Source organism: Zeugodacus cucurbitae, chromosome 4 (assembly GCF_028554725.1).
Source record: "Zeugodacus cucurbitae isolate PBARC_wt_2022May chromosome 4, idZeuCucr1.2, whole genome shotgun sequence".
Taxonomy (NCBI): domain Eukaryota; kingdom Metazoa; phylum Arthropoda; class Insecta; order Diptera; family Tephritidae; genus Zeugodacus; species Zeugodacus cucurbitae.
In genome coordinates, this window is record NC_071669.1 from 30,514,138 (window position 1) to 30,537,987 (window position 23,850).

At 33.4% G+C, this 23,850-nt stretch overlaps 1 protein-coding gene across 3 annotated transcripts in view; it reads left to right on the forward strand.

Moving 5' to 3' along the window:
• LOC105218409 (uncharacterized) overlaps positions 1-23,850 on the forward strand; it is a 94,511-nt gene that overhangs the window by 31,588 nt on the left and 39,073 nt on the right. For all 3 annotated transcript variants that reach the window (XM_054229201.1, XM_011193971.3, XM_054229200.1), the window contains one exon: positions 2,974-4,060. In XM_054229201.1, coding sequence (XP_054085176.1) covers positions 2,974-4,060 — 1,087 coding nt within the window. The remainder of the gene's footprint in view (positions 1-2,973; positions 4,061-23,850) is intronic.

A 23,850-nucleotide genomic window follows, 5' to 3' on the forward strand; every position in this document is an offset into this window, starting at 1 on the left:
AAGACACACTGATAAGGTCCAATCAGTTTGTTGACGGTGGGCTTTAGTCTTTCACACAGTACGCTCGACAGAACTTTATACGCGATGTTGAGGAGGCTTATCCCACTGTATTTGGCGCAAATTGTGAGGTCTCCCTTTTTGTGTATTGGGCAGAACACTGTGATTCCAATCGTCGGGCATGCTTTCTTCCGACCATATTTTGCAAAGAAGATGATGCATGCACCTTATCAGCTCTTCGCCGCCTTATTGGAATATCTTCACGGTCGGTCAATGGAACATCTACTCCATCGTCGTCGATTGGGGAATCGGGTTCGCCATCTCCTGGTGTTGTACTTTCACTGCCATTCAGCAGGCTGGAGAAGTGTTCCCTCCACAAACTCAGTATACTCTGGTCATCAATAACTAGATCACCTCTGGGGGTCCTACAGGAGTGTGCTCCGCTCTTGAAACCTTCAGTTAACCGCCGGATCTTTTCGTAACATTTTCGAGCATTACCCCTGTCGACCAGCTTGTCGAGCTCTTCATACTCACGCATTTCGGCCTCTTTCTTTTTTTGTCTGCAAATGCGTCTCGCTTCCCTCTTCAGCTCTCGGTATCTTCCCCATCTCGCTCGTGTTGCGGTCGATCGCAACATTGCGAGGTAGGCAGTCTGCTTTTTCTCCACTGCGAGACGACAATCCTCATCATACCAGCTGTTTTTTTGACTTTTCCGAAAGCCAATGGTCTCAGAGAGCAGGAGTGCAAGTCGAGTAGAAAATCATTCGGCTGTCGGTTGTGATTGCAGCTTCTCGATGTCGAACCTTCCTTGTGTTTGTTGACGTGTGCGCTTTTCTACACAGAGGCGGGTGCGTATCTTTGCGGCTACAAGATAGTAGTCCGAGTCGATGTTGGGACCACGAAGCGTACGCACATCAAAAACATTGGAGACATGTATCACAACATGATCGTTCTGGTTGCGAGTGATTCGATCCGGGGACAGCCAAGTAGCTTGATGGATTTTCTTATGCTGGAATCTAGTACTACAGACGACCATATTTCGGACCCTGGCTAAGTCGATCAGCCTCAGACCGTTTGGCGATGTTTCGTCATGGAGGCTGAATTTTCTAACTGTTGTGCCAAATACACCTTCTTAACCCACCGTAGCGTTGAAATCGCCAAGCACGATTTTGACATCGTGGCGGGGACAGCACTCATAGGTATGTTCTAGGCGCTCATTGAAGGTATCTCCAACATTCCAGGTGCATGTCCTTAATTCGTAGTCCGTTAAACGTTTGCAGTGGTCGTCATCAAAATTGGGGTCTCTCATCCGAGGCTGTTGCTTTCATTTCATTGGGGGGTTTTTTTATGCGGTGGGTCCCAAACCCTACGCACAACCGCATAAGCGGGTTTCGCCTTCTCACTTTAGCTCGCCTCCAAACGGATGTCTGTTGGCTACCCAGAGGATACTTGGTCTAAGACCGGAAGTCGTGAGCTTCTTGAGCCACATGTAAAAGAATCGTTCCTGGCCACTCCCAAGTGAATGACAGTCAGAAACTTTCCTCACTTACGTGAACTTCTACATATGACATCTACAGCGGCCATATAAAGGAGCGCAAATTTGGTGTTGGATTCGTGTGGGAGCGAGACTCCGTCGCCGAGTCCCCCGGTGATAAATGTCCGATTTTACCACTAGGATGGTTAAAAAAGGTGTCTTTGACACAACAGACAGAAAATTCAGCCTCCATGACGAAATATCGCCAAACGGCCTGAGGCTGTAGTACCAGATTGCAGCTCAAGAAAATTCATCAATCTACGTGGCTGTCTTCTGATCGAAACATGCGCAATCTAATTGAACATGTTGTGATAGACGGAAGACATGTCTTCTGTGTTAAAGACGTGCGTGCGCTGCGAGGACCAAATGTTGACTCGGTCCATTATCTGGTGGCAGCGAAGATAAGCACTCGCCTCTGTGCAGCAAAGAACGCCCTCAACAAACATACGGAAGGTTCGACGTCGAAAAGCTGTAAACGCAACAGACAGCCAAGAAATTTTCTACTCGACTTGCACTCCTGCTCTCTGAGAGCACTCATCAGCATCTCGGTATAAGGGAACTGTGGAACGGCATCTTAAACTCACTGCGTTCCGCTGCAGCCGAAACAATTGGATTTCACCCTGAAATTTCAAATCATGGAAAGGGCCCGAGAGAGAAGAACGTATACACATCACCTTTTCATCGATTTTAAAGCTGTCTTCGATAGTATCCCTGCAAAACTAATGCGGCTATATAAACTGACGTTGAGCAACACTGCAACAAGAGTTCATGTGAATACATATACAAAATCTTCAATGGACATTGCACGGTGGAAACCCATACTTCAGCAATATCCGACAATTTCCAAAAAAAATTCACGCATTACATCTTCATATTTTGAGTGAAATCGAACAACTGTTCATATAACACTATCTTAAAATCCAACTGATTTTTTCACTTTACAATTTATAAATAAAGCACCTCTCACCTTAACACCATTGACACAAAACTAATCCTTTACAGATTTGTTGGAATATTTTGGATTCAATGGAATAAGTGAGATTCGAACAAATAAATAAATAAATGGCTTTTGAAGTCGTCGGACCACAATATGCTTTTTGCCCAATGAACCAACGCATGTTCGTTGAAATAATTATGTTGCTTTTTTTGTTGGTTGTATCTCCAATGATATCATTATTGAATCCGCCATATTTAATGACCTGTAACCTTTGCTGTCAACCATTAGTACGGTCTGCATGTGGTCTATTGATAATAATTTCTAAATTTTTGCTATATCATTTGCTTTTTGATATACAATAAAAAACGTAAAATCACATAAGTTGGAAGAACATTTTATATATTATGTATACAATTATATTTACATATATGTAATTAATTATTGCACATTTCATCTAAGAAATGTAGAAATTGTTATTAAATTAACTAATTAATATTTTTTTTAGATCTTCCGCTGGCGTAACTTTACCAGCGTTCGGAAATTATGCAACAGGAATTATTTATTGTGACGAAAAAACCTACTCTGAGGCTGAAAATGATTTTGCTAAATTAGCAGAAGAATTGAATCTGACAGTTTTGGCATGGCGCACTGTACCTACAAACAAAGATGCTATCGGAGCCGTCGCAAGGAAATCCGAACCACTTTCGCGACAAGTGTTTGTTGGATGTTCCTCGGATTTAACTCAAGATGCTTTCGATCGGCAAATTTATGTGCTCCGTAAACGCTCCAGCCATGAATTAATGAAAGATGGACGCCGTTTTTATATTTGCTCATTATGCTCCAAAACTGTGGTTTACAAAGGTTTGTTCACTTCTGACCAGTTGTGGGAATATTACACTGATCTCAAAGATCCAAATTTTGAAACTTATTTGGCTTTGGTACATACTCGTTTTTCCACAAACACATTTCCGTCCTGGGAACGTGCTCATCCATTACGTGTGATAGCACATAATGGAGAAATCAATACCTTGCGCGGAAATGTAAATTTAATGAAAGCTCGTGAAGGTGTTATGCAGAGTGAACTATTTGGAGATCATCTCAAAAAACTTTATCCTGTCGTTGAACCAAATTTATCGGATTCAGGCTCATTTGATTGCGTTCTCGAATTTCTTACGATGGCCAGTAGACGTTCATTACCAGAGGCTGTAATGACAATGGTCCCTGAAGCTTGGCAAAATGATAAAACCATGTCGCAGGAAAAACGTGACTTTTACCAATGGGCATCATGTGTAATGGAACCGTGGGATGGTCCTGCTTTAATTTCATTTACAGATGGTCGGTATATTGGAGCGGTACTTGATCGAAATGGATTGCGCCCGTCACGTTTTTATGTGACAAATGAAAATGTTCTTGTAATGGCTTCCGAAGTTGGCGTTTACGATATCGATCCATCAAAAATTGTTTTGAAAAGTCGTTTGAAACCTGGTCGAATGTTATTAGTTGACACCAAAGAAAAAAAACTTATACAGGATGTTGAAATCAAAACGCAAATTTCTAGATCTCGCCCTCATTCAGAGTGGCTTCAGCAAAAGGTAATTATTAATTTCGTCAAGGTAAATTTCTGTCAAATTTATAACAAAAAAGAGAAAATAAGATTTTGAAAGATACTAAATACAATTTTTATTATGTAGGTTACATATATTATTCCTCCTTATTGAATAGAACTTTTCAAATAAAAGCTAAACTGAATACTTATATTATGAATTTTGTTACATGAGAAAGCTTTAAACACATAAGTACAGAACGCTTAAAACTGGTTCGTCTACTATGTCGACATTATCGTTACCGTTACACTTTTGTTGTATTTTATAAAATGAATTAATTTGGCGGACGGCTAGTGATGTCAGTGTACTTGAAAACGCAAACAACAAGACTGAGGTTACATTTTGTGAAGCATTGTTCAAAATTCTAGTGGCAACATTGCTAATTTTGTATACATATATCGTATAACAGTATTTCATTTGCACAACTACAATAATAGGTACATTGAGTAGTAAATAAAATAATATACCTACTGTCAAAATTTAAAGCCAAAAAATATATTAAAAAACTAAAAAAACACGCTTTTAGAACACAGCCAACACATTCGGCATAAAGTCCATTAATAAACAAAAATCAATTTATATAGAAAATGGGGGCTGGGTAATTCATGGACTGATTCCAACTATTTTTGCCACCTAGCTACATTCTATCTAAGAATATATGCTCACCAAATTTTGCTGATATAGCTCACATATTAACCGATATGTATGGTAAGAAGCACATTGAAAGTTTGAAACCCCAAATGTACATACCTAATAGGGGAAGTTATGATCGATTTCACTAATTTTTCGCATGGAGACATAATTAGAAGAGAAATTTTTCCTCTCGATTTCTTAGAGACTTACTTATATTTTCGGTTAAAACTTTATTAGAAGCACTGAGGACCTCATGTTCGATACATGGGGCCTTGAAAACGTAGGGTCCGATTTCGACAATTTTTAGAAGGGCGATGCCACACTATAAATTCAGTATTTGTGCAAAGTTCTGTTCCGATATCTACACTAGTGCTTACTTTATATATTGTAGAGTAAACGATTCAGTTCGACTTCAAAGTTTCTTGGTATAAGAAAAGTGGGCGTGGTTGTGGACCGATTTGCACCATTTTCAAAATATATCATTGGGGTTCCAAGAAAATGTTACGAACCGAATTTCATTGAAATTGGTCGAGTAGTTTCAGATATATGGTTTTTGACCCATAAGCGGAGTCACGCCCATTTTAAATTATATATACCAATTCGAGTGCAGCTCTTCTCTATCATCTTTACTATGAAGTTTAAGGTTTCTAGGGATTTTCCTTAATGAATTAAAGCATTTGTAGTAGTTTTCAACATAACCTTTGTATGAGAGGTGGGCGTGGTTATCATCCGATTTCTTCCATTTTTGGAATGTATAAGGAAGTATCCAAATGAAACGACTCTAGAGAGCTTGATTTATATAGCTTTAGAAGATTTCGATATATACAATCAAAAATCTAAGTAGGGGCGGGACCAAGACTACTTTATCAAAAAAATTACATCCAAATATGCCCCTTCACAGTGCAATCCTTTGTACCAAACTTTACTTTCATAGCTTTATTCATGGCTTAGTTATGACACTTTATATGTTTTCGCCATTTTGTGGGCGTAGCAATGCCCCATTTTCAATACCAATCTCCTCAGGGTGCCCAGGAATATGCGCACCTTTCATTAAGATATCTCAATTTTTACTCAAGTTATCCGTATTATAAGTATACCGACAGACGGACGGACGGAAGGATGGACGGACAGATTTCAACTCCTCCAACTAAACTCCTCGTCATCCTGCTCATTTATATGTATATATATAACCCCATATCTAACTCTCTTATGTATGGGTGAAACAAACAACCGTTATGTGAACAAAACTATAATACTCTCTTTAGCAACTTTGTAGCGAGAGTATAAAAATAGTTCTTAATATAAGTTCATATGCGGTTAATATGCTATTTTTCTTTTTTAGTTTTCTTTGCTTTAAGACGCATACACAATTTACAAGACAAAGAGAAATACTAAATCTTTCTGAATTCGTGGAATACTCCAAATTTCCCTTTTTTGCTTGCTTATAGTACGTCAAGAAAATGTTTTGACAAGAGGAATTTATCGTTTTCGCAATTGTTTTTGCAAGTAAATGCCATATTCTGATAAGAATTTTTTTAAGATTGTTACATATAGTTATATGGTATATTTAAAAGGATATGCAAAAAGAAATAGATACAATTCAACAAAAATAGTACATTTTAAACACCAAAATTCAAAAACAAGAACGAAAACACAACAACAAGAAACAAAAACTTCAAATTAATATTTGGTTGTAGTCGAGTTTTCATAGAGTAAATTAGATTTTCTACGTCGTAGTTGCTGGGTATTGTGCAAGCTCTGCTCGGACTCCGTTTAGGTACTTTTTGCTTTAAATAAACCCACAAATTTTCGATCGGGTTCATGGTTGGAGTTTCCATATCTTTTCCACAATTATAGAATATTCACATCTTCAGTATGAGCCTTATGTTTTGGGTCATTATCCTTGTAAAATTTAAATTTCGGCTTGTTGTCCTCAATAAAACCAAACTTTTGAGCATTGCTTACCAAATAGGTTTTTAAAATGCTTGAGCTGCACCCATGGTATCGTCGAAGAAAGCCAAATCGCGAACCCCTTTGCGTGAAATACAACCCCATGACAGACAGTTTACCGCACTTAACAGTTATAGTAATTTTTCGATTTTCCAAGGCTTTCTCCATTCTTTATTTGGTCCTTCATTATAGAAGAGCATAACTTTAGTCTCGTCACAGAATATGACATCATCCCAAAAGGTAACTGGCTTTTCAAAATATAACGTATCGAACCATAATTGACTTACAATATTCTTAACGGATAATAGTGGCTTCTTTCTTGCAACTCGTAATGAAAATTCATTCGGGTTAAGAAGGTGTATTACAGTTTCATGGGAAACAGTGACATCACATTCATTCTAGAGATCAGTTGCAAGGGCCCTAGTCGAAATTCGCGGTTTGTTATGTATTTTTCTTAAAAGTATTCGCTCCCCCGATCAGATATTTTACGCGTCCGGCCACTCGGAAGGTTTTGCTTCCTGCCTGCCTTCCTTGTTTCTACGTTTTAAAATATAGTAAATTGTTTGTCTACTTAAACAAAACATTCATGTTAACTCTTCGACATTTTTACCAATCTGGTAATTATAGTACACCAACGTAAACACATCAAACGAGGTTCTTTTGCCAGGCATTTAAATTTTTCAATACACAACGGTTTGAAACACAATTTCGTCACTAACTGATAGCAGAGTACTAAAAAATAAAGAGAAAATAAGTTGTAAAATTCGTAGTTCGTAAATAAGTTGTAAAATTGTACGCTTTGAGCGTTTCATACGGTAAAATCCCAATTTGCACTGACTTTGTTTGATTTGTGTCAAAACACTTTCTGAACACATTTAATATTGAATGTTTTTGAATTTTGATATTTAAAATGTAATATTTTTGCTGAATTTTATCCATTGCATATGGGTGATTCTACGATAAGAGGTTTCAATTGCATAGAGAAAACGGCCAAAGAAAAACTTTGGATTTTTTTCATGAAATTATTATGATTTTTATCCCTTATATTTATCATCTCACGTAAGGGCAAGTCACTTATACATATTTTATTACTTTTTCGACGACCAGGGTAAATACATCGGCCAGGGGAGAGACGTAAAGTTTATGGTAGATAATTATTTTACCAAAAGCTAAAAATTAATTTGAAATAGTATTACAGATTAAAGGTACTCTCTTTCCTAGATGAATAAACCCTAAAATTAAAATAACAAATTAATAAATTCACTCATTATACCAAATAAACAAAACAAATATTAAATATAAAATATTAAGATCTTTCAAAAACATTTACTGACTTTTTAAAGACGTAATATATCCTCTGCTCTTTCCAAAGAAGATTTGGAATGGGGAGAGTGACCAACCTGATCTTATTTATATATACATACATATATATGTATGTATATTTTGCGTATGCACCGCTTATGCGATTATTGGCGAATCTATTTGAACGCGCTAGTCATCTCTCCTTTTGTTTGGCGTTTGGCGCCAATTGGAAATACCAAGTGAAGCAAGGTCCCTCTCCACCTGGTCTTTTCAACGGAATGAAGGCCTTCCTCTTCCACGGCTGCCTCCAGTGGGTACTACATGGAACACTTTCCAAGCCGAAGGGCTTTCGTCCATTCGAACAACATGACCTAGCTGGCGTAGCCTTTGTTATTTTATTTGTTGAATTATGTCAGCTCATCGTTCCATCATCTGCGGTATTCGCCGTTGTCAAGGCAGAACGGTGGGCAGTTATTTTGCCAGGGGAAATACGTCATGGGAGAGACGTTTTCATGAAAAATTTAATTGTTTTAATTATTTGTCTGAATTATTTTTTGGTTTAATTATTTATTTAACTTTAATTATCACAGTATTGGTTACTTAGGACAATAAAGGCAAATAAATTAAATTAATAGTAAACGTTATATGAATTGCCAGGGGAGAGACAAAATCAGTTTTCGAATCCAGTACACCGCACGATCGGGGCGCAATAACTAAAAAACTACAGCGCTCAATCTGATTTCGCCATTAGTATTGCTAACTTCAGACTGAAATGAGCCCATGAGCACTTTTTCAATGCGATCGTCTTTGAATTTATGTCGTACAAGCGGAACAAAATTTGGCAGGGTAGATACATAAAAAAATCGGGGCAAAAGTTAATTTTAAAAATTATATGAAATAAACAAAATAATTTTGTTTTTTATTTAACAATACTTAATTTTAATTATTTTACTTCCGATTGATCTTAGTTTTGATTTGGCATCTCATACAAAAAATATATGTATTGTCCGAAAGTTAAATAAAAAGTAGCAACGGGACAAGCCAGAGGAGAGACTTTTTTAGACTTTGTAAGGAATTCCAGAAAAAAATGTTTTAAGTATGCAGTAAATTGGAATATTACTTAATACACTACATTAATATGATGTGATTAATTTAAAAAAATAGCAACACAAAGGACAAAAACAATATTTTAAGTTGATTGCCGCTCAAGTTACCTCTTATCGTATAATCACCCATATATGTTAAATATTCCATATAACTTTGTATAACAATTTAAAATTTTTTTTATCAGAATATGGAATTTACTTGCAAAAAAAGTTGCGAAAACGATACATTTCTCTTGTCAAAACACTTTCTTCACGTACTGTATATGCATATACAATAAAGCAGAAATACAAATGTCTCATCGATGAAAATGACGTGATGGTAAAAATGTAAATGTACATACAAATGTTTGCTTTACAGATCGCGAGTTCAGTAAATAAATTCCCATGATATTTAACCATTGTTTCGGTGTGAAAGTTTGCTCTATATAAACCGAACGGCATATTCCTCAGAAACATGTTACATATTGCCATGAAATTATCCAAAACAAAAAGGCATTGCATGCATGCTATATGACTATAAAATGCTTTTCCAGTTGGGCAATGAAGAAGAACCAAATTTATTTTCCTAATGCGCAGGCAGAACTTTAAAGCGCGTTTTCTCGAGTTTTAATTTTCACAAGTGTTAGAAAACGGTGCCGGCGATAGCAAAAAGAATATACAGTATGTCAAGAAATAGTTTACATATTGAAAATAAATACACTTTTTCACTTTCGGCAGCAAAATTTTTTACTTTTTACTTCAGTTCAACATATTTTTTGAATCAGAGATGGTTACTTACAGTATTTAAAGAGAAGTAATGCAAAAAAGCTGCGAAAGCAATGCAAAAACCAACCAAGAACAACAAAAAACAAAAATAATTCAATTTTGTTAGTGTCAAGAAAAACTTTACACACTTCGATTATTTTACTTGTTAAACTTGAAAAAAGTTTGGAGTTTTATAACGTCTTTGGTATTTTTTTAGTTCATAAAGAAAAGAAACTTATAAAAATTAAAAAAAAAATTGGCCTAAAATATAGTACACTATCGTGTTAAAATTCCGTTTACCGCAATCATTTTCTTCCCTTTAAAAAAAAATTGCTAAAAAAAGCTTTTTTTCGGCTTCTAAAGCTTATGCCTAAGACAGACATATGGTTTCTGTACTACGATATGTACTATAATAAAAGCTCAAGAAAACATATACCACTATAGTGACACACATGTAGTATTGTACTATGTTTACATCCATCAGCTGATACAAATAAATTTAAGCAAAATATACTTATGAATAACAGGCAGGACAATTGATCCTGACTTAGCTATAACTTCTAGCAATCTTAAAATATTATTGTCCAATATAATTATAACATATTACATACATTTTACATATTTTTCACATCATTTTTTTCAAATTTTGTTTTTTGATTTCAATTAATTTTGATACAGTTATGGTTTCTGAAGCATACTACAATATGTACTACATTTTTGTCTCAGGTATTACGTGACAATCGTCGACAATCGCGGCATCGTTGTTTTTTCTTTAAATTTACATATAAGATTCCCGCTTAAGAGTCTACGGTTAAGTACCTTTCTCGCTTAAATGCCTGTAGTGATGAGCGATATTTCACTACCGGTGATTTTTTCACTGTGATTGAAAAATCGCTTATAGCAACAGTGATCAATTTTTGTAAATATCAGTGATTTAAAATCGCTATTGCAGTTAAGTAATTTGAGTTCGATCACAGTAGCTATAGAGAAGTTCAGTGCTTTTGTTCTATCACAGTACATATAGGTGTTCAGTAATTCTAATTCGATCACTATAGCAATAACAGTTCAATAATTCTAATTCGATCACTGTAGCAATAGCAGTTCAGTAATTCTAATTCGATCACTATATCAATAACAGTTCAATAATTCTAATTCGATCACTGTAGCAATAGCAGTTCAGTGATTCTAATTCGATCACTGTAACAATATCAGTTCGAAAGTAGCAACATGTAACAATATCAGTTCGAAAGTAACAATCACTGTTCAGTACCAGTATCAGTTCGAAAGGAGCAATCACTGTTTAGTAACAATATCAGTTCGAAAGTAGCAATCACTGTTCAGTAACAATATCAGTCCGAAAGTAGCAATCTCTGTTCAGTACCAGTATCAGTTCGAAAGGAGCAATCCCTAACATGATGTATGAGTTTGAATGCTGATTGTGGATAACCCTGTAGCTGACGAGAGTATTCAAGTATTAGAGCAAATTTTACCAAAAAAATTCGACCTCTTTGAGTCAAATTGTGCATATAAGACATATAAGATATATACAATCAGTTGTAAAATGCTATTAATTGCCTTTGAGAGTTGTAATATATGTACATATACAGTGTCGGACAAAACATATTGCCTACCACGTACATTATCATCTCCTGTTCTCGCAATTATCATTTTAAACATAAAAAATTACTCAGATTTGAAGAATAACAATTTATTTTATGAAAATAAACAAAATTTTAGAAACTATTTGACTCTTTACCTTTTTTTTGCAATAATTGGAATAATTATTTAACTGCATCTATTTGGCATATTAGCTGTAATATTGTTAATAAATTTCTGTGGAATGCTTAAACCGGTTTGTTTTAAAGCTCTAAACAATTTGTTCTTGTCTCCATTTATATACTCTTTGCTTATCGTTATATGTGATATTCTAAATAGTATTGAGATCGGCGATTAAGCTGGCTACTTTTAACATTCAAATTTTGTGCTACGACCCAATTTTCCAATAGTTTCGAGATTTTCTTTGTGTTTTCGTGTTGAAACGATCACAAAATGACATATTCCACTTGGCATGGGGAAGCATCACGTTCTCAAGGATATCCTTGAATGTGAATCGATTAATAATGCAATTGACTCGCTGTGGAGGCTCAACACCAACCCCGGAAAACATCTCCATACCATAATGGCACCTACACATGCTTAACTTGCTTAACCTTGGAAGTATCGGGATGTAACCGTTTATTTTTTGGACGGCGAAAACTTCTCTAAGTCTAAGTATTTCAAATTATATATCAATTTATCAGAGAAAAGTATAGTTTTCTATCGTTTCACTGACCAGTTATTGTGTTCCTCAGCAAATTTTAAACGTCTTTTTTCTTGATTTAACAGTTTTGGATGCTCTATAGCTTTGAATCCCAATTGTACACACTCTCCTTTGTACATTACGACTACTAACTCTCTCTATCTTAAGTCTTTAACCACGCTTGCCGCCGACTTATTTGGAAACTTTTTTAAGTTCTCTAAATATTTTTGAATCGTCATGCCATGTTTTAGCTTTCCCTAGATTACTTTATAATGAAGTTTACTGTTGACTTTTTTACATAAAACTTGTTACAAACATCTTTTTGTGATAAAATATTATTGTATTATTTAATAAATAATGGTTTCAATTGAACTGAATGTTTATTTTCAGCCATGGCCACTTCTGTTATAAATTTCTTCGAAAAAAGTAGAATTTTAATCGCATCCCAACTTCTTATACAAAAAATCTTAGTTAGGCTAAAATTATGCAGATTTTTTTTGTCTTTATTCAAGTTACGTATATAATGAAAAATGGTCACAAAATAACGTGATTTTCGTCGCCTATCGCGATAAATTGTGACCGACCAGTACTTGTAATTTGTTTCGTATAAAATTTAAAATATTAAAAAAATATAAGTTTTATTATTGTTTCATTAAAAAAAAAAACAATTTATATTTATATTTAAGTACTTTTTTTATATCGAAAATAGTAATTTGGACTATAAAAGACGTTTTTAGCATGCATAGCTATCAGTCCAATATGTTTTGTCCGACACTGTATATACACTAAAGTCAGTTTTTTGTTTGTCGTCGAGTTATCTCTTTGTAAGTATGTTTTAAAAATTGTTAAAACTTACACTAGCGTTACTTTTGGATGTCGGACCTCTAACACATTTGTATCAATAATTAATTCCATAGCGGGAAATATTTACAACGTATCATATTTTATCTAATATTTAAGTTATATATAATTCAATTTCAAGCATCTTTATTCATCTCAATTCATATTTATGCAGTCAGTTCAGTCAGTCAGTTCTTACTCTATTTCATTAAACTCTGTCTGAGCCTTAATATATGAATTTTCACAACTCTGGTTGATATTACACCTAATTTACCTTCTAGTAGTCTAGTATAACCTTGTACCTTCGGTTGAGTTTATATAACATACATTGCGTTATGGTTGAGAAATAATGTATGGTGAAACATTTTTTGTTTTGTTTTTTAACGGCATAGCTATGAAAAGTTGCCTTTTAATAAAAAAACCAACATACAAAATATCAAAAAGTTGGCTTAATGTTTTGAGGTTCCCCAATACAGTAGAAAATTAAAAAAAATGTCACTTTAAACATTTATTAAGAAAAATATTCTCTTACGTGTCTTCAAATACTATGTACACATCAAACTGTTTTTTGTAATAATTCATTCGTTCCCCACAAACTCCACGTAATGCTTCTGTACCAACTTGATTCAGCGCTCCACGGCTTGGGTGTGGCATGAACCAAGACCGTTTTTGACAATGACTTTCAAGGTTTCGTCATACACATTTAATGTTATAGGTGACTCAGTTATATCACAGTCTCTCCAGATAATAATGTCAGTTAACCTTTGGCAACGAAGTTGAATGCATGTACTTTAAACTTTCGAAGTCTTTCAGCATTCTCTGATCTTGCTTCTACAATTCTTCGATACGCAAATTCCCTATCTGTCGTCAACAAGCTTAGTAAGAGAAGATTTTCCGGGTGACCAAAATATCAATTCCGTTGGATTACTTTGTCTACAATCGTAGAATTCGATTAGCTGTTGTTATCTATCTAGAATGATAAAGGACTCCAGGTCCCAGGTTATTAGCTAAAACAGATGAAAATATACCAGTACTGGTAGCGGTCGTTATATCGTATAAATACTTTTGGTCGATAATATTGTAGGTATAACGGTAAATTCGACAATCGGCATTGTTTGACAAATTTGTAATTGAGATCCGACGGCGCCCGAAAAGGATTTATGTCCTGTAGGTAGTTGTAACTCATTTGAATGCAATTGACAGATAAACCACTGTGATTGCCTATTGAAATCTGTATTCGTTACAGTTCCATCGTACCTAACAACAGCCAATTCACTCAGCTTTACCGACTTAAATTTCATTTGTAATAATATAGTATTTTTCATAGTTTTAGGTGTCTACGACTCACAGGTGACATGGCCAAAATACTAGTTGCTTCTTTGATCCGATAAAATAACATAATGATTTCTATCTGTCGTTTTCTGTAAAATTTCTATTGTTTATCAATACGAACCAAATTCTTATCCTTCCTTTCGTCAAAATACAAACCACGAAGTATTTTATTGCAGTCATTCAAGTTGACCTTAGTTCTTTCACGGCGCAACTTTGAACGATCAATGACACAATTTGGATCGTTCGATGAAATAATACCAACGTTTTTTAAGACAGAGACAATTGGAGACTACAGTACGATCACACTCAAGGGCTAATGACAGTAAATTTAATCTATTTTTTGCAGAGATGGTGATAATTTTCCCTTAACATGTTCTGGGTCTTTTTGGTTATGACTAGATGGTACGAGAAGACTATCACGTGAGCTGCTGCTTTCAATTTAAAAATCATCAGTCAAAGAACAAGAACAACAGGACGTGTCAAATAGTGTATCTCTGTGTTACGCGATAAACTTTTTTCTTTTCTATATTCTTGTTTCTTATTCTGAACAGTTGCAACTAAATCGACACCGCCTATCACCATTTTTCTAATTGATATTTGGTCGAGTATGAAAATTACTTCCTCCTTGATTTCAGATATTTCAAGAACGGTCGGTCCTTTGTGTTTTATCGGTTTTTAATTTATGTTTTATGAACCGATAAAATTTCATGTGGGTTATGTAGAAACAGGATACTTCTCCGGCAAACGAAAGACAGGACGGCTTGACGTTTGTCGTGTTTGAAGTAAGAAGTACCAATTAAAATTATGAACTAAGCTACAAGCTTCATATTACTTACAGTTAATATCCCGATCCCAGCGCGCGAAAACTCTAAAAGTCACTGTCACTCTATCGGTGGGTGTAAAGAAAGTAATATTATTAATTTATTTTTATCTTACTCTAATATAGCATCGTTTAGATCATCAAATAGCATTTATAAAATATTTGCGAATTTATGAGTATTTGCCACACATTTTCAAAACTTCATGTCGATGGGGGCACCACTAAACTAGCATAAGATTACTAATTTTTCTTGTGTTTAATTGTTACCTAAAACTACAGGTATGCCGAAGCAAAAATAAAAAAAAATCATTCCACCCTAATATACATGTAAAATTGCATATTGCAATATATAAAAAAAGATATCGAACATGACGACTTCAGCGCCTATTGCTAATTGTTTTACTGAAAATACACATATTCTATAGAAATTCAGAGAAAATATGTTTCTTCCAATAATATGTTTCTGTACGAAAAATAGATAAAATCGGTTCAAAAACGAAATACTATATAAAGGGTGTTTTTTAGACATGTGTTTTTCAAGAAAAAATACATTATAATTTAATGTTATGTCCAAGAATTCAGCTTTATTTTAAAAATAAGTGTTTGCCATTACATTTTAAAAATGTTTTTGGGCAAAAAATGTGTTTGGGCCACAACTGGCTCGAATAAATTCAAGCTGTTCCGGAGTAAGTTTGTTCATCCATTCCATTCCACGATAAAAGTCGATTTTCTGAATAGTGTTATGGAATGGCAAGCCAAACTAAGTATAAATTACCTAACAGCCGTCAAAAAGACCAACTTCCAAAAATGTATTGCCTCATTGAAAACCACACGCTTGAAAAACTGCCGTTATAATGATTTTCTTAATTTTAATGGAATTTATGCATAGGTCAAATAGTTTTAATGCAGTGAAATGAAATAAATAAATTACGAAAATATAAAATGTACGGTTACCCCCGAGCTTGACCTTTACTTGTTTAGTAGAAAGTTTTGCATACAACCTCAAATATCCCTGGCTTTGATTCTTGCAAATTGCGAGAACATAAAAACTCCGGCATTATGTAATATTAGCCGTTCCTTTCTGATTATTTTCCAATGATATTATAATTATTTTTTTAATATTCAATAACGCTATAATTATATATTTTATTTACTGCAATCTGTGTTGTACTGGAACTAAAGTTGGTAAGTTAAATTCATAATAAGCATGCTGAAATATAAGTTTTACTAATCAATTAACAAAAAATTATGTTGCAAATACTACAGCAGTATTATTTTATTATTATTATTTAACATCTAAAACTAAATCTATTTGTTCTAAAGCATGTTTAGTATTTTCCAAATAAATTTACGAAATTTGAATATATGTAGTATCTTGATAGTAATCAAAGACAACATTGATTAAATGCTTAAAAGAATTCGTAACTACTACTACTATGTAAGCATTTCATTATTAAATAATGACCTCAAATGGTTTATAAACAAAATAATCAAATAATTAAAATTTTACAAAATAATAAATATTAATATATTAGATGGGTAAAATAAATATCCAAGTGTTACCATAAAGTTATTTTTATTTTTTTATTTTATCGATCTTTGGGGTCGACGTTAGGTCTGTGTCAAAGATGTGTATACAGTCGATTGTGTTCTCTTCTTTTACAGCAATGTGAGGAAAAATAGTACATATTTTGCTTATGCAATAAATTTTTGAATGGAACACCTATATTTTTATACCCTGAACAGGGTATATAAAGTTTATCACGAAGTTTGTAACACCCAGAAGGAAGCGTCGGAGGCGATATAAAGTATATATCTAAATGATCAGTATGTTGAACTGAGTCGATTTATCCATATCCGTCTGTCTGTCCGCTATTTACATATGTCCTGTTTGATAAAAAAACAGCGGCATGGAAAGCAGTTAATGACTGGCTATCGAAATTTTATTATATCAATACACAGCCGATGTAGGGCAGTATTGAAGCAAAAGCAACCAAATCCAAGATTACACATTCACTTAATTATGATAACATAAGCGTATCCCACATATTAACTGCTATATTCAGTCTAAAGTCTAACGGAAGTTTGAAAATTATGTCGCCTTTAAAATAGTCCCAATTCGGCAATTAGCAGCAATGCCAGCACTTACAATTTTCAAATGTGGACACTCTTCTCAAACTCGATTTTTGTCGGTAACATATGAGGAGGATTCTGCAGAAGAATATGGGCATACTCTCGCAACAAAGTTGCTAAGAGAGTTGAATAGTTTTGTTAACCTAAAGGTTAGTTGTAAGTCCTAAAACTAAATGAATTAGATATAGGGTTATGTATACCAAAGTGATCTGGGTTACGAGTAGAGTTGAAATCCGTCCGTCCATGCAAGCTGTAACTTGAGTAAAAATTGAATATCTTGTTGAAACATGGTACACGTATCTCTTGGCACCATAAGAAGGTTAATCGGGCCACTGTCACGCCTAAAAAATGAAAACCTATAAAGAGCTATAACTAAGCCATAAATAAAGTAATAAAAGTAAAATTTCGTACAAATGATCGCACAAGGGAGGGGCATATCCGGATGAATTTTTTTGGAGAAGTGGGCGTGGTCCCGCCCCTACCAATTTTTTTTGTACATATTGGAATTTCCGCCTAATTAGAATTACAAAGTTTTGGCGTATTTTCATAGGGAAATATTTAAATTTATTTATATTAAATTAATTTTAAATTAATTCATAACCAATTACGAGATATACGAAAGCCAAGCCACATAGGAGGTACATTTTTCATTTCGATATTTCTACTGCATCTTTTTTTGTTTTTTATAAAATTATTAAGAAAATATATTACGAATTGACTTTTGCTCCGTGTAAACCCATTATAAGGGTACAAAGAGCCAAATCAAATGTACAGTGATCCCTGCTTAAGGGAAAAAACTTATTATTTTAGGCAAATAATTGAATTCATAAATGCATAACAGCCCTATTCCTTGCGCATGAGTTGTCAAATTCTGCATGAGTTTTATTTTACATGCATTGGAGTAAAAAGAAACGAATGAAATAATTAATAGAAAAAAAAAAGAAATTTGTATCAAAATTGGGGTCCCGCCGATAAGTATTAATAATAATATATTAAAATACGTTAATTAAAAAAATTATGATTAAAATTGAATTATAAATGGGCGTAGCCGCACCTCTGTAAAATTTTGTGTACCAATTTGAGTGCAGCTCTTCTGTACCATTTTTATAATGAAATTAAAGGTTTCTGGTGGTTTTCTTTACTAAAATGTTTTTTTAAATTTGACAATTAAATTTTTTTGACTATGTAATGCAATTACATATATGACGTTTATGAATGTTCCAACGTACTACATTAAAAAGTTAAAGTTTGTTGTGATACTAAATTATTTTTTGGATGAATAATTTATTATTGAGTGCGTTAGAAATTGTTTACTTTGGCAAAAACTTCAGAAAACTTGCATTTTTATTACTTCAAATAAAAATATATTGGAATAACAATTAAATTTTAATCATACTTTTTTAATTAACGCATTTTAATAATAATATAATATATTAATATTTATCCCCAATTTTGATACAAATTTTTCTTTTTCTCTATTAATTATTTCATTCGTTTCATTTTACTCTCAATACTTTGCCTAATGCATTGGCGTTTACGAATATTGTGCATTGTATGTATGCATTGCATATTGTGTTTACGAAAGCAGCCCATATCTCCGAAACTACTCAACCAAATCCAATGAAATTCGGTTCATAATCGCCCCTATTCCCGTTGTCATTATCGCTTTAAAACCAAATAAGAACGCCTATTTGGCATTCCTGTTGGCGTTATCGACATTTATCGAAAATAAATTGAGATTACCTAATTAGAAACTAGTATAGAAACGACATAGAAACAGTCGTTCTTTGTCGTTGCTATAATTTGGAGCGACATAGAAACGACGAGGTTGTTTGAAGGAATATTTGATGTGAAGATGAAAATTCCAAATCGGAAACAGTTTGAATTTAACTCAGAGTTTAATTTGAGAAATAGAAAAATATGCTGCATATGCCAAAGATTTTAGAAAAGGGATAAAACATTTAAATTGCGATTTTTTGGACGGATAGCATTAATAAAATTGCATTTTTATAACTAAGGCATTATTTTATAATGAATGAACAAGTTTGAAAATAGAGCAGCTAGAGGAGGAGTTAATAAACAGAAACCTCTATCTTCTTTGGAAGAAGCTGTTGCGAGATTCAGTTAAGGGTCCCCTGAAGGTGGTGAATTGCAGAGATTTTTATTTATTATAAGCTGGAGAGTTCCTCCACAGGTGGTGAATCACAGCTTTGTAATATTTTATTATTGGTTGTAGAAACCATAAGTTATGGTCCCAACCACAATATTTCCAGTCGTACAATCCAACGTACCTAGGTTTAATTTGGGTATTCCCCATATATAGTGGCGGAAAAAAGAGGACGCTCTGGAAATTAGAAATTTTTGATCTAATATAAAAACAACTAATTTTATCATAAGAACATAAAATAAAAACGTTTTATTATAGCTGAATAATGTACTTAGTATAATTACACAACAATTGTGTAAGGCTACTGGCGAATAGTCGCCAGTGTAGTTGCCTTGGCTACTGAGGCTAGATTTCATAATACGATAAGCTATTTATTTCAGTTGCCTAGAATACGCAGATAACATCCCTGAGTTTACATTTTTGGCAATTATTTTGAAAGCATTGTTCAAATGTGAGTGACAATTTGTGAGGTTAAAAATACAAATACGTCACCAAAAATAATTTATTTGACAAGTACGGAAAGGCTAAGTTAGGGTGCAACCGAACATTTTTTATTCTCGCAATTTATTGATAAAGTTTTTTAAGATAACACACAAATATATTCATAAATTCGGCATAAAGTTTAATAGAAAAACGTATATGCGGAATAAAACCCACCGTATTTTTGAAAATCCTTTAACTAGGTATATGGGAGGTAGGAGATGTTACGACCTTATTTTAATTATTTTTGGAATAAAGACACACTATTAGAAGAAAAAAATTTCCTCTGAATTACTTTAAATTATTTGAGAGATTTAGCCATACTTTCGGTTAATATTTACCCTTAGGCGCTGAGTTCATCATGTTCGATATCTGGGTTCTTGAAAAGTTATAGTCCGATTTCGACAATTTTTTCACAAGTGAAGACAGAGATTATATGCAGTATTTGTGTTAAGTTTTATTCCGCTATCTTCATTTGTTCCTTATGTATACATTGGGAAGGAATCAGATGGAATTCAAAATTTAGTTATATGGAAAGTAGTCGTGGTTGTGAACCGATTTTTTATCCGTGTTATCAGGGTGTCAAGAAAATATTATACATATATTGAATTTCATTCAAATCGGTCGTGTAGTTCTTGAGATATGGTTTTTGACCCATAAGTGGGCAACGCCACACCGATTTTCCATTTTGTAAAAAAAACTTAGTGCAGCTGCCTTCTGGTATTTCTTCTGTAAAATTTTGAGTTTCTGATGCTTTTCGTTAGTGATTTTTTTATTTGAGTGATTTTAGTAATTTTCGGTTTTCGCCATTTTGTGGGCGTGGCAATGGTCGGATTTTCGATTTTCAATACCAACCTCCTCAGGGTGCTGAGGAATACGTGTTCCAAGTTTCGTTAAAATATCTCAATTTTTACTCAAGTTATCCGTTGCACGGACAGACACACATCCTGATTTCAACTCGTCTCATCATCCTGAAAATGTTGATATACATATATAACCCTATATCTAGCTCGTTTAGTTTTATTACTTACAAACAACCGTTATGTGAACAAAACTACAATACTCTCTTAGCAATTTTTTGAGTTGTTATGAATTATTTTTAATAAGGCAGGAGGAAAGCTTCACTGTCGCATTAATCGGATGTCTAATTCGAGATCGTTCCAATCCCTTGGTAAACTTTAGTAAAGTTCGCTGAATGTTCAAATGTTGTTTGTTATGTTTACTATTAGGCTGTTCACGATAAGGTGGTTATCAGGTTATGTGGTTATGTGATTAAGTAAACAACAACAAAATGCGGTATGACAAAATAACCAACTTTGATCAACCTAGGCCCTTGTTTACAGATTATGTGGTTGTTTGCTTATTTCCAGTGTTAGAAAGTCGATGGCATTTCCAATTAGATTTTCTTATTGGAAAATCTGCTATTAACAGCTGTTTTTTGTTTACAATCGGCAAATTAAAACCGAAATAAAAAGCTTCGAAAAGCATCACAATCATTAAAACTATCAAAAATCATCAAAGTAAGTTAGAATCATAAAGTACAAAATAAATATACATTTTTTGTCATTAATTTATACTCCAATTTTAGTGTCTACAGAAATACAGCAATGCCTTAAAATTCGGATTATTTAATAAGCACATACCTTCAATAAAGTCCATTTCCTGAACAGTAGAATTTATTTTATATTCGATTATTTGGCTTTTTAAACTTTGTTTAGGCATTTTATAAGTAGGAATTTCATTGAACTAAAATTGTAAACAATGAACAGCTGTTTGTGTAAAAATAAGCAAATAACCATACATAGGATGTTCACGGAGCATAGATGTTATTTTTAATCTAATAATCATATAACCCGATATCCACCTTACCGTGAACAGCCTATATATTTTGAATATTTTCAAATAGATTTGAAAGATATTTCGGTATATCAAACAAAGCAGTTTAATACTTGCCGGCCACATTTTAAATCCATCAACTGCTGTTCCTCCAAACATGAAGATTTGCGTAGCGATACGATTCTTTGCTGAAGCTAGCTATCAGAAAGGCCAATGGAATGACTTCGGAATTACACAACTTATACAATGTCAGCGATTCATACAGAAGTGACCACATTTATACAACATAAAATATGCCCAAAACATATAAAATTTAACATAAGTGTATAAGAGCAAAATACTACTAAAATAATAAATAATAAGCAATCAAACAGATTTTCCTGGTGTAATCCGATGTATGAATTGAACATATGTGCACATTTCAGCACCTGCAACATACTCTATACTTACAGTAAATCAAATCTTACAAATTGCTTATAAATATAGTATTAAAATATTAGCTTCTGCCATTCTTTTCCAGTCCTATTAGGTGACCTGAATCTATTTATTTCGGCTTTAAAGCCATTTGCATTTATTTTAAATAATATTTAAAAATTAACTCATTCAATTATACCTTAATGTAAATTTATTTTTTATTTGTATTTACAATTTCTTCGCCATCTCAATATATGTATTAGAGCTCTTGGCATTCGACTAACTGAATTAACCGAATAGGGCATTATTCGAATAATAATATTCGGTTTGCACTATTCGGATAGTCGTCAGTCATTGACTATTCGATTAACCGCTAATTTCCGACTATCTGGTTAACCGTTCGGTGTCGACTATTCGAATAGTGTAAGTTCATTAAATTTCTATTTTTATTGAAAAATGTGAAACACAGGAAAAATGCGCACAATTGACATTTTCACAAGTAAAAACAAACAAAAATCAAAGGTTGCTTGGATTTCAAACAATTTTCATTTATTGGGATAGTGAGAGTATAACTATTCGAATAACCGCAGTAGAACGACTATTCGAATATTCGTAACATTGCGACTAATGGAATAGTACTAACCGGTTAATATTCGTACGATCGGTTATAAACCGGATTTTCGAATAATCGGTTTTCAGTTTAATCGAATAATTTTAAGAGCCCTAATATGTATATACCGCTTTACTCAAAACTACAATCTATAATGAGGAAACTGGTCTTGATCAGTAGCCTCCTTTTGACATATTTGGATACTATAATGAGGGTTGATAGTAGAAGATAATATGCAAAAAAATGGCGACTCGCGATCAGTAGCTTGTTATATTCGCCAGTAGCCTCTCTTAATGTATTATATATATAGCCTGAAGGCGACTGTACTCAGGCTATTATAGATACTTTATATGGGTGTTAATATCAACTTTTTTAATAGAGTTTGATTTGTTAATGCTGCATCAATGTAAAGTTAAGTCTAAAAAAGTAAGTGTCCCATTTTTTGGTCCGGTACTGTATATGAAATTTATAATTTTTTTAATTTAAAGATAGTCTTTTTTCAAAAGGATAATTCGATATTCGATTTTTTATTATATATTAATTTTATCTTATACCTTTTATTGTTCTTCTCGTAGACTGGAAATTTGTCTCTTGAAGTCTTCATTGTTGATTTATAGTTGCACTTCTTTTGCACCTCTTTCAAACTGTGGTTGGTATGTTAGTAGGTTGGAAATTTGTCTCTTGAAGTCTTCAGTGTTGATTTATAATAGCAATTCTTTTGCACCTTTTTGGACACGTCGATTCGTTTTTTTTCAGTTTGTTGAACAATACATATTTTTTAATATTCAAATTATTTAACTTTGTCATTAAAATTACTCTGATTTTATAATTGTTGCAGTAGGAAACGAAATTGTTTTTGTTTAACAATTTTTAGTAATTTGTTGTTATTTATTTAGTAGATGTTGCAATTTTGAACTAGTGTTGATTTTAACACCTTCACAGTTTTTTTTGTTAACAAATTCGTTTTGGGTGTATGTTTCTTGTTAATTTTAATAATTTTTGTTTTTTATATAACAATTTTTTTTTAATGTAAATTATTTTTTATTGTATAACGCGGGAACCACGTTGGGCGCCAATTAATTCCCGTACCGCGGGAATTTAAACAAATCTAC